The sequence below is a fragment of the Cherax quadricarinatus genome, chromosome 23 (assembly GCF_038502225.1).
Source record: "Cherax quadricarinatus isolate ZL_2023a chromosome 23, ASM3850222v1, whole genome shotgun sequence".
Lineage (NCBI taxonomy): Eukaryota > Metazoa > Arthropoda > Malacostraca > Decapoda > Parastacidae > Cherax > Cherax quadricarinatus.
The window spans coordinates 9,166,248-9,179,317 of NC_091314.1; the positions used below are offsets into that span (position 1 = coordinate 9,166,248).

The 13,070-nt window shown below is 36.5% G+C and overlaps 1 protein-coding gene across 3 annotated transcripts in view; it reads right to left on the reverse strand.

The window, feature by feature from the left end:
- Positions 1 to 458: 458 nt before the first annotated feature.
- Positions 459 to 13,070, reverse strand: part of LOC128685788 (protein CNPPD1) — a 30,764-nt gene continuing 18,152 nt past the window's right edge. For 2 of the 3 annotated variants that reach the window (XM_053772446.2, XM_070087868.1), the window contains exons 4-7: positions 12,568 to 12,696; positions 4,832 to 4,996; positions 2,788 to 3,010; positions 459 to 1,909 (exon numbers count right to left, since the gene is read on the reverse strand). In XM_053772446.2, coding sequence (XP_053628421.1) covers positions 1,206 to 1,909; positions 2,788 to 3,010; positions 4,832 to 4,996; positions 12,568 to 12,696 — 1,221 coding nt within the window. In that variant the 3' untranslated portion in view covers positions 459 to 1,205. The remainder of the gene's footprint in view (positions 1,910 to 2,787; positions 3,011 to 4,831; positions 4,997 to 12,567; positions 12,697 to 13,070) is intronic. The other variant, XM_053772447.2, reaches the window with a different exon arrangement.

Sequence of the window (13,070 nt, forward strand, 5' to 3'; positions counted from 1 at the left end):
AAATGACGCTCTTACCCACTCTGCCACAGATGCCTAAAAAGCTGGGCAACCTGGTTCACAAGCCATGTTTCTTCCTAGCCCAGACACATCAGTGAGCCTCAAACATGGATTCAGGCTATTTCAGTCTCCTCCTATATGTTCTGACCCCACAAATGAATTTTATATCTATGCACCATACAGAAACAGGTCAGGCTTATGAAGTCAGAACATACAGGAGACTGCAATAGCCTGAATTCATGTTTGAGGCTCACTGATGTGTCTGGGTTAGGAAGAAACATGGCTTGTGAACCAGGCTTCCCAGCTTTTGAGGCATTTGTGGCCAAGTGGGTAAGAACATCATTTGGGAACTGCGCCTGTCTCCCTGTAGTGAGTTTGAATCCTGCTGACTGTGATCTGTCTCTGTATGTATGTATACATATATGTATGTTAATATACTAAGTTTGGTGGAATAAAATAAGTTTTAAAGGTCCTGATAAATTTAGTTACAAGTACAATATAAAAATCTGACAATGCTGTCTTTCCATATATCTGAAACATCTATTCACTTTAGGAAAAAAAAGGAGGGGAGGGGGGGGGGGGGAATGAAAGATTTAAGAATAAATCAATTGGACAAAGATCCTAGATTAATAAAAGAATATAAACTTAAAATATTGAACTAGGACAGTTTCAAACTATTTTATATCAACATTTTACACATTGTAATGAGTGCCAAAAGCTCTTACATACTAGTGCTTATTAACTATTTTCCATCTCTGAATTTGAAAAATTCAGTAAAATTTACTGATGGCTGTATCAATAATAACTCTGAGATCAATCTGGTGACACTCATTCATGAACCGCAGTGTACTGCAAGCAAGCCTGTTTCACTATCTTCATGTTCTTCCTTACATTAATTTCTATAATCTTTATCTCAAGTCTAAGGGAAACTTCCATTATGAGTGGAAACATTCAAAATCTTCTAAGCAAATACTGTATTAAAGACTAAGCATTTATTAAAAGCTTAAATTTCTTATAAAGTTAAAAACTAATTCAGCTTTGACACTAAGAACATAATTTTGTAAGCTACACACACTGGTCTAGTCTTCCTGAAGAGGATTATTAAAGCTATATTTTCACAGGAAATATTAATTTTATCTAGTTACCAAAGATAAAAAATCCTTTCAACAATGAAAAGGAGCCCAATAATGCAATCAACACCATTTAGTTTACAGTAACCAAGGCACAGGATCTGGGACTGAGTAGGTCATAGCAACTCTGCTGAGCAAAGGTGCTGGAATAAGGGTGGCAGTATGTTTAAGTGGAATCAGATCAATTACTATTTTCTGCATAGACTTACACATGTTTCCTAGCATATCTACCCAGTCATGTTGACTTCTCCTAAAACTAGCCATATTTGGAGCTCCAATGCCAGAAAAGTTGTGAAACACACTGTAGACAGGTGCACTATGCCAAGACAGCCAGGGAATCATCCAAGGGTTGGAGTATACCCAGTCATCCTTTTGATCACTTGCATGGGGATCCACAGATGATAGCTCGAGATGAGAAAGATCCGAAAGAATGGTATTAATGTTAAGGTAACCATATCTACGGCTGTGACTTGATGGCGGCCAGTAATGTCCTGTAGTAAAGCTCAAGCGTGTGTCAGTAGGGTCCAAGTTTGAGTCATGAGATTCAAAACAGTTAAGATTTACTGTTTGTGAATCACAATTTTCGTCATTAGTGGATGAATGGCAGGCCCGACAATTTCTTTTTCCACTCCTGTGCTGTCGGTGCTGGTGATGACGAAGTGTACTTGGAGAAGACATAGCCAGCAAGATGGAAGTGGTAAGCGTGGTGATTGCTCGAGAAGGTAAGCCAATCAGGCTAATATTCCCATCTTTGTCTTCATCCAAACTTGTTACAACATTACCTGTAATCGGGAAGAAAATTAAATTATAATGTGAAAAGACAATACCTACAGAAAACTTTAGCAGCTACAAGCAGTTGGATTCTTATCACCTGCATGTATGCAAGTTATAAAATTTTTGCAACAGATGAACAGTTTGGAGAATAGCTTAGTAAACCCTATATTTACACTGTCCACTAAGATACAGGTTTCCCCTTGTATTGCACTGTAGATACCTGCCAGACTCCTGGCAACAATACAAAGCTCAATCAAGCCATAAACACTTAATAACAAACAATAAGAATCTTCAACACACTTTGCAAACTGTACTGATTGCATATGGTGATGGTACATCACACATACTGAATTGCAGACAAATAGGATATTGCATGATAAATTTACAAAGTGAATCTGTATAAAGGAAAGGGGATCTACGAGAGCATAAAATAATTTTTTTTTACCATTTCAAGTTTTCAAATTCATATACAATGGGCAGTAATTGAAGGAGCAACTGATAATGTAAGCCTTTTCTCTCTACACATGTTATTAAATACATTTAACTATTTTCATGGCCTGATACTTCAAGTGCACCCTTTATATCACCCAAATACAAAATATAATACAGTAATCACCACCTGCTCCATAAACCTTCTGCATTTCCTTTCCTGAATTTGTCTCCATCTACTTTCTGACTTCAAACATTTTACTTTTAATTCCATGAATGGTTTTTGACACTATTTTCTGAATAATTAGGCTATTCTGCTCCCTGTTTCAAGTTTTTCTATGATCAGTTAGACTAGCTTTTTACATCTATTATGAACCAATACCTCTGGTGTCAACTTGTATACAATATTACAAACAAAGACTGTCAGTACAAGAAAAAAAAAAAAAAAAAGACTAACCTGTTATGAAGCTTAGGGAGTCTGTCACTTGATCAGAATATGATATCTTGGTAATATTCTCAAGGCATGGCGTGGTTGTTTCATTTATCATCATGTCAGATGTTAAACGACTCATTACCGTTACTATGTGTTGACTGCATTCTTGGGCTAAAAGTGTACCAGCAACAATACTCACAATAGCAGCAGTGTATCCAACCATGCATACTGCAAGTACATGGCTCAACTGAAAAAAAAAAAAAATTAATAAAAGAAAAATTAAGAAATTTGCTTTCTCCTAACATTAGAAGTGGCTTGTTTAACCCTTTTGGTGTTCGTCCCATTATATCACAGCTTCGAAGCCGTGCTGGAAGCATAATATGACGCCATGAGATCAGTTCACTCAGGTAAGTTGTGACTGGTATATTTGGGCCTAAATATGAGAGACTGGATCTATGTGGTAAGTGTGCACCATATGAACATTGGTAAAAAAAAAAACCATGAAAACGCGAATACAACGATAAATACTATACGAAAATACACCTCAAAGTCGGCTCCAAAAAAACGATCAGAGTTTTTTTTTTCTCACAACATGTGGTGCACACTGACCACACAGACCCATTCTCTCACATGGGCCTACCAGCTTTCTCCCACTTAAGCCGCTAGAATTATTGAGTATATATACGTCAGAAACATTGGCTCGTAAGACGTATTTATACGTCGAAAACAGTCAAAGGGTTAAAACAGGAGGAAAAAAAAAAAGCAAGCGTGCGTGAGCGTGTTAGATAGGAGTGAATGGAGACGAATGGTACTTGGGACCTGACGATCTGTTGGAGTGAGTGAAGGGATTCAGGGAAACCGGTTATTTTCATATAGTCGGACTTGAGTCCTGGAAATGGGAAGTACAATGCCTGCACTTTAAAACAGGAGCTTGGGATATTGCAGTTTGGAGGGATATGTTGTGTATCTTTATATGTTTTTTATGACTGTATTCTCATTTTCTTGGTCTTACTTGATAGAATGTAAAATACATTACAGCAATACATGTAGAGATGATGTGACTGGTTTAGGGACTGAAAGTAGGCTCAAACTGAACTCAAAGTAGCAGAAATGTTTGATTTTTGCCCATGTTCAAGAGTAAACAAATCATGTCACACATCCAATACATGTCAACTTGTGGGTCTAATATGTGTTCACGAAAGCAGTGATATTATTTATGCAATTATTACAATAGTGTAGTAGTCTGCATAACAGTAAATCTATTTTTTGTGTGAATAAAAATTCAAAATGAAAAGTAAGTGTAATGTAAGAGGGGCCTGGACACATAAGTAGTGAGCAGAGAAAACATTATTTTAGTGCCAGGAATGTCTCCATTGCTTATTCTGGACCCTATTTTGAAACTGGCCAAATTAAATTTGATCACTATTAGGTAGCTGAAATAAATACATGGGTGGTTTCTTGTACTCAATCGATAGAATAAATGGAGTACTAGTGAAATAGCTATGAATTTGGTTAACTAGAACAATGGGATTTGCCCAAAATAGGGCTCAAAATGGGCATAATCGCTGATGCATAAATATTACCAAGACTGCTAACTTTGCAAGAGCGTCTTTCCACAAGTTTTCCATCATATTTCACACTTTTGGTTTCATTACCTTTGGAAAAAGATTCTCTATCATTTCATATGAAAAAATAATTTTTTTAAAAATTATTTGACCCTGAGAGCAAGTCTGCAAGCAGGGGTCACAACACTGAAAGTGTTAAAAAACAAAAATCCTGCTAAACCTGAGCACAACCAACAGTTTACAGTGTATATCCTGAAAGAGGGAAAAATTATGTTCATCACAAACTGGAGTACCTGACTTTTTTCCTTTTTTATATCAAGTACTCACCTACTTTTCCAGGGTGTCCTTGCCTTCTCTATCCACACTGCATTTATTTGTCTGGTAGATTTCCTCAAGTGGTGACAATGCTCTCCAAGTACTTATGGCACCCCCAATTTGCACTGGACAAACAATTAAAACTAAGCAACTCATTTGGCACAATGAGTAGATATCAATGTACTAACCAAGTTTAGAAGAGATGTGCAGGAAACAGGAAGTGTGTGTGTCAACGAGAGCATATCTGTGTATGTGAAGTAACCTCTCCTTTCTCCTTCGCGCCATGCAATCTCACTCTCAACACGTTCAAAAGCACGGAGAAATGCATCAGCATCAACAAAGAGGTTCCAATCCTAAAAAAAAAATTAAAATTCATTTTATAACAACCAAATATGACATACACACAGTAGGTCCCGTTCTAAGCACTGTGAATACCTAAATAGTATAAGCTGTATCAATAATTTTGAAGGTAAAGGAAAAACTTCAATGCAGCATTTAAAATATAAATCTAAAGAGTAACAAACAATTTTTATTAATTCATCTTGGGATATACTTCTTACTACATTAACCTGTCTTTCTATTTCTCACTCATTTTCAGGTAACATGAGCAAAGACGAACAATTTTTAAAAATGAGTCATATATAAATAATAAGCTTATTTTTTCACACTGTATAATGTAAGAGTTTTTAAGCTTTACTAATAATTATTATTTTCATTATAGCTAAAAGAAAAAATAAGTAACAGAAAAGTAAAAAAAAAAAAAAAAAATCTACAGTCTAATGTCATAACAAGATCAGAAAAATGAGACTAAAATTCCCTTGTTATCAACATTTTCACTCAAAATTTTAATTAAACTTTCACAATGTGAAGACAATGGTGATCAGAATAAAGTACAGGTATTAGTAGCTAAATTAAGTAAACTGTCTTTAATTTTAAGTGTCTGAACAAACTTAAGTGTTACAAAACATACTTTAAAAATCTATCATTTAATTTAATTAAAACTTTAGTACGTGATACTTTGCCTAGCAAATAAGAATAAATTGTTTATACTGAAGGAATATATCATAAGGGACACGAATTACCTTAGCATGTATTAATAAGAAATAAGGAAAAAGAATGCAGTATAACATCAATAATAAGGAATTCTAAATGTGAGAGAAAAATAAGGTGTGGGAAGGAGTGAGGATGCTATTTTATCTTACATAATTATCATCTCTAGCACATCTATTAGTTGTGCTTTTTTTCCTTTACAATAGTACCCAAAACAGCATTCAGTCAAGCATTGTGTATTGGTGCTAATGGTGTTAAAAGCAAGCACATTATGCTAAACACTGTGCATTACAAGTTCCATTCAGTTTTTTTTTTTTTTTTTTGCAATGTGAATTCCAACAATATAAAATAGTAGAAGTAATATGTCAAGCTGCTTAAATTACATCCATTATTATTATAATAAAAAGTACAAAACCTATATGGGTTGTACGGTTAAATTATATGCAGTGTGCCTAATAATGGCAGGACCCGGACTATTTTAAGCAAATTTTTTGAAATAAAAAAAGTTATCAGGTATCAGGTGTACAGCAGTGCACTGGCAACCATACTTGAATTGTTTATGTTATGGCCCAAGGAAATGATACATGCTGTGACCCACAATACATTTCCTAAGCCTTGGGATGAATTTTTGACCAATATTTAGTGATTAGTGTACAGGTATTACATTTTTTACAGAATCATTATAGTAATATCTAAGAACATAAGTTTTTTTTTTTTTTTTTTTTTTTTTTTTTTTTAACAAGCTGGCCACCACCCACCGAGGCAGGGCGACCCGAAAAAGAAAAACTTTCACCATCATTCACACTATCACTATCTTGCCAGAGGCATGCAGATACGGTAGTTTAGATGTTACTCTAAACAGCAAATATCCCCTCTCCCTTCCCTTTAGTGTTAACAAAAAATTTTTTGACAGGCAATTATTAACCCCTTGACTATCGCAACCCCAATTCCTGAGGTGTCTCCTGGTGTCGCAAAATTTAAAAAAAAAAAAAAAAATCTTATGAAATGATAGAGAATATTTTTCCAATTGTAATGACACCAAAAGAACGAAATTTGATGGAAAACTGACAGAATTACACTCTCGCGAAGTTAGTGACCTCGGCGATATTTACAAATCGGCGACTTCACCCACTTTGAGCCCTATTTTTGGCTAATTCCATTGCTCCAGTCGACCAAACTCATAGCTATTTCTTTAGAACTCCATTTTTTCTATCAATTGAGCACAAAAAACTGCCCATTTATTGATTTCAACTACCTAATAACGTGGTCAGAAATTTACAATTTGGCCATTTTCATGAAAATTAAAAAATATGACAATTTCAAAATAGGGTCCAGAATGAACAATGCAGGCATTCCTGGCTCTAAAATAACATTTTTTTTGTTCATCAGTCATGCCTCCAGGTCCCTCTGATAGTACTCTTGCTTTCTATTTTGAATTTTTATTCAAACAAACAATAGAAGATTCTGTTATGCAGACTACTGCAATATTGTAATAATTGTATTAATAATGTCAACCCATTCATGACTGCATATTAGAATGGCTACTTGGACATTTATTGGAAAATGATATCATTTGTTTACTTTTGAACATCGGCAAAAATCAAACATTTCCCCTACTTTGCACTCCATTGCAAGGTTCTTTTCATAGTAAAACCAATCAAAATCACCTCTATTTCTATAATATAAGAACATAAGAACGAAGGAACACTGCAGAAGGCCTACTGGCCCATGTGAGGCAGGTCCAAGTCTCCTACCGGCTTAAGCCAATGCACCCAACCTAGTCAGGTCAGGTCACATTGACTTAAGGGAGGAACACGGTAACCGACCTGGTAGCACAAGCTATCAGGTCCAACTCACACCCACCCACATCCACTCATGTATTTATCCAACCTATTTTTAAAGCTACACAACGTTCTGGCCTCTATAACTGTACTTGGGAGTTTGTTCCACTCATCCACAACTCTATTACCAAACCAGTATTTTCCTATATCCTTCCTGAATCTGAATTTTTCCAACTTAAAACCATTGCTGCGAGTCCTGTCTAGGCTAGATATTTTCAGCACACTATTTACATCCCCTTTATTTATTCCTGTCTTCCATTTATACACCTCAATCATATCCCCCCTAATTCTACGTCTTTCTAGAGAGTGCAGATTCAGGGCCCTTAGTCTATCCTCATAGGGAAGGTTTCTGATACATGGGATCAACTTTGCCATCCTTTTTTGTACATTTTCCAGAGCATTTATATCCATTCTGTAATACGGTGACCAAAACTGTGCAGCATAATCTAAATGAGGCCTAACCAAGGATGTATAGAGTTGAAGAACAACCTGAGGACTCCTATTATTTATGCTTCTTGATATGAAGCCAAGGATTCTATTAGCTTTATTGCGAACACTTATGCACTGTTGTCTTGGTTTCAGATTACTGCTAACCAGAACTCCTAAATCTTTTTCGCAATCCGTAATATTAAGAACTACATTTAGTTTATATGTGGCATGGTTATTGTCCTGTCCAACATTTAGAACTTTGCATTTGTCTATATTAAACTGCATCTGCCACTTCTCCGACCACTGCATCAGTCTATTCAAATCTTCCTGGAGTGCTCGAATGTCCTCGTCAGAATGAATTCGACGGCCTATTTTGGTGTCATCGGCAAACTTGCCGATGTCGCTCTTTATGCCCTCATCTATGTCGTTTATGTAGATTGTGAACAGCAGGGGGCCCAACACTGACCCCTGTGGAACACCGCTCATGACGCTTCCCCACTCTGATTTCTCCCCATTTATGCAAACTCTCTGCTGCCTTTTTGTCAACCATGCCTCTATCCAGGAAAAAATTTCTCCTCCTATTCCATGTGCCTTAATTTTCCTCAATAGTCTCTGATGTGGGACCCTGTCAAAAGCCTTACTGAAGTCCATATACACAATATCATATTCATTACCATGATCTACCTCCTCAAATACCTTAGTGAAAAAAGTTAATAAATTCGTAAGGCAGGAACGCCCCTTTGTAAAACCATGCTGAGATTCGTTGATTAATTTATGCTTTTCAAGGTGGCTACGAACTGCCTCGGCAATTATTGATTCCATAAATTTTCCCACTAGGGAGGTTAGGCTTATTGGTCTATAGTTCGAAGCTAAGGACCTGTCACCTGCTTTAAAAATAGGTATCACATTTGCCATTTTCCACTTATCTGGCACCATGCCAGTTTGTAGTGATATGTTGAAAAGATTAGCCAAAGGTGTGCTAAGCTCCTCTTTACATTCCTTTAGAACCCTTGCATACAGTTCATCAGGGCCTGGGGATTTGTTAGGTTTTAATTTATCTATTTGCCTAAGGACCATGTCACTTGTGACCCTAATCGTGCACAGTTTATTATCGTCCTGTTCTACATAATTTATCATTTCTGGAATATCGCTGGTATCCTCCTGTGTAAAAACTGAGAGGAAGTATGTGTTAAAAATTCTACACATTTCCTTATCACTGTCAGTGAGCTGACCCGAGGAACTTTTGAGTGGGCCTATCTTGTCCCTGATCTTACTTCTGTAAACCTGAAAGAATCCTTTTGGGTTAGTCTTCGATTCTCTTGCAACTTTAACCTCATAATCTCTTTGCTTTTCTAATTCCCTTTTTTATTTCTCTCTTTAACTGAATATATCGATTTCTTAATTGCCCCTCTCCTCTTTTGATTTGCCTATATATGCCTCTCTTTTGACCAATCAGATATTTTAATCTATTGTTCATCCATTTAGGATCATTTTTGTTTGATCTGATTTCCCTATTTGGAAAATAATTTGACTGAGCAGCTAGTACTATGCCCTGGAAAGCATCATATTGGCAACCATCACCACCTACCTGACCCTTAGTCAGGTCATTCCAGTTCAGCCCACCTAAGTAATTTTTCAGTCCTATGAAATCAGCCAAGCGAAAGTCAGGGATGGAGACTTGATTGCCATTATTAGGAGAATTCCATGATATATTAAAACTGAGTGATTTGTGATCATTTTCCCCAAGCTCATCATTAACCTCAAGATTATTAATTAGTGTTTCCCTACTGGCAAGAACCAAGTCAAGGAGGTTATTTCCCCTAGTTGGCTCTGTCACAAACTGTTTTAAAAAACAATCCTGGATCGTATCAAGAAAGTCACCTGACTCTAAATTTCCTGTCAAATTGCTCCAGTCAATCTGTCTATAGTTGAAATCTCCCATTAGCACAACATTTTCGCATGTAGAAGCCTTACGAATTTCGTCCCATAGAAGTTTACTGCACTCCCTATCAAGATTTGGGGCCCTGTAAATCACACCCAAAATTAGTTTTTCTCGGCCCTCGAGAAGCTGTAACCAAATAGATTCAGTGGCTGACGCTTCTACTTTTATATCTTGTCTAACACAACAATTTAAATTGTCTCTGACATACATCGCTACTCCACCACTCTTCCTGTTGACCCTGTCAGTGTGGAATAATTTATAGCCTTGTATGTGACATTCAGAGGGCATCTCTCTATCTTTCAGATTGAGCCAGGTCTCTGTTATAGCAATAATATCTATGTTTCCTGCACTTACAATTAATCTTAGCTCATCTATCTTATTTCTTACACTCCTGCTATTAGTATAGTAAACCTTAAGGGAGCTAGTCCCTTGCTGTCCACTGCTGTCCCCCTTTGTTTGCTGACATGATCTATTGTCTTTATTTATAACTTCATGCTGAATGCCTTTTATACATTTACTGTTTCCAACCCTAGTGTTGCAACCTGCTTATTTCCCACACACACCCATACCTCTATCTTCTATCAGTTTAAAATCATAGGCATTTCACCAATGGCCTTCTCAATTGAGTTTGCAAGTGCTACCACCCCAGCCCCAGAGAGATGTACCCCATCCCTTGCATACATATCATGTTTGCCATAAAAGTTGTTCCAGTTGTCAATGAATGGGATTGCAAGTTCCTTGCAGTATCTGTCTAGACAGCAATTTACACCAATTGCCCTAGACAACCATTCATTTCCTACTCCCCTTCTAGGCAAGATGCTACATATGATTGGGACCCCTCCCTTAGACTTAATGAAATCTATAGCTGACCTGTACTTACCTAGCAGCTCTTCTCTCCTACCCTTCCCAATATCATTTCCACCAGCACTGAGACAAATAATGGGCTTGTTCCCATTACCTGACATGATATTATCCAGCCTGTTAACTATGTCCCCAACACCAGCTCCAGGGAAGCGCACACTATCTCTCATCTTCTTATTCCTATTACAAAAAGCACGGTCAATATATCTTACCTGAGAGTCACCAACCACAAGAATGCACTTACCTCTGTTAGCAGGGGCAGTAGTACCCTTACCTTCACTGGCCACTGAAGTACATTCATCCTGAAGAACAGAGAAGCGATTTCCTACCTTCAGATCTTCACTCTTAACTTTCCTTACTCTGATGCGCCTCCCATTACTGTGAACCACTCGCCACTTGTAGCAGGTGCTGGACTGCACCTCACTGCTGGTAGCCGTTGCTACCCCCCCACCTACAGCCTCCTCACAGCGAGAGACAGACTGCACCTCACTGCTAGAAGCCTCATTCCCCACAACTCCAGCCACCTCACACTCTCTCCCAGATCCATTGAGGTGAACCTTCAGCCTCCTAATCTCCTCCTGGAGAAGCAAGACCTCCTCCTTCAACTCTCCATTCTATCAAATGAGACCAAGAAAATGGGAATACAACCATAAATACTATATGAAAATAGACCACGAAGTCGGCATTTTAATTAAAAAAAAAAAAAAAAAAATTAAAATTAAAAAAAAAAAAAAAAAAAAAATCCTGCAGCACTGCGTGCTGCAGGATTTTTTTTATATGGTGCACATTGACCACACAGACCCATTCTCTCACATGTAGGCCTACCAGCTTTCTCCTGCTTGATTTGAAGCCGCTAGAATTTATGAGTAAATATTCGTCAAAAACAGTGGTTCATAAGACGTATATATACGACCAAAACAATCAAAGAGTTAATAACCTCATTCCCCTTTAACTTTTAAATAAGCTCAGATTTTTTATTTAGGAACTAACAGCTATCGTTCTTGAAAAGCTTGCAATTTTACATCAGTGTACATACTTGCTTTTGCTTTACTGGTGATGTATTATAATAAGCACATAACAATATGTCTATTACAGTAAATAACTATGGAATGAAGAGAAATATTTTGTTAATAATGTAATAAACAAGTGCATTTTATTTTGGTAATTTATTCTATATTCAGGAAAGTTTACTGAAGATATAGTGTACAACAGTATCAAGATAAAAAGAGGAACATTGTTTTGAATTTAGTACAAGTTTTCCTCACTTTATACAGTTTTGCTTTTTGTGAATGTGCTATTATGTGATGTCCCATTTCTAGCAGTAATTCTTTAGGTGGAATTAAATTTTGATTGCCTGATAGAGCTTAGTACAGTTTTCTTGGACCTGGGACCACATCTTGAACATAAAAGTGAAGGACACCTGTGCCTAACAAAAGTGCTATTGGGTTAAAAATATGCAGATCACAAAGAGGCAGCAGTGTGTATAGTGTAGCCAAAGAAAAGACAGTATGAAAGAAAAGCAAGCTTTTCTTCTTCCTCCATGGTGTTGAAAAATTAAGATCCAAATAATAATTATTAAATTTAAAGGAAGAATGAGAAAAATTATGAAGAAAAAAAAAAAGCACATAAGGATTAGCACAGCCTGATAATATTGCATAATAATTATGCAAAAATAACTTGTTAATGTGTATACAACAGTAATGAAAAAATACAAGAGACCAAAGAATTAACATAATTTAATGAAATATTTTTTAACAAATTCAAGAGTGATATGGACGAGTATGCAGCATAAAACTCTTACAATGGCAACTAAGAACTCCTTTTCTGCTTGAATGAAGTCACTAAGAGGTACAGCAGCAGACATGGCCCATTCATCACTGAAAACTTCATCTTCCTCTCCATCATCATAGAGATATTTGCTTGCCACCATCTGAAAAGTTACTTGCTTACTTAATTATTTGTGATGCATAAAAGTTTAAAACATTCCTATATCCAGTAAATCCTCTCATAATGCACAGAATACGTTTCTAAATGCCAATGCCATGTAACATTTGGTAAATATTGAGTTACATTTCAAAAACCTCCAAATTTGAAAAAAAAAAAAAAAAAAAAAAAAAAAAAAAAAAAAAATAGATTATACATTCAAAATTACCACAGCATAATTAACCTCGGATACTCGAAACATTTGAAGAATGTGGGGAGGGTTAATGTGGGTCTACTGGGCTGAATTAGATGTTGGGAGGTTGATTAGCTAATGCACCAAGTACAGGCTTAAATTGTTAAAATAAAAGCCATACAGTGGAC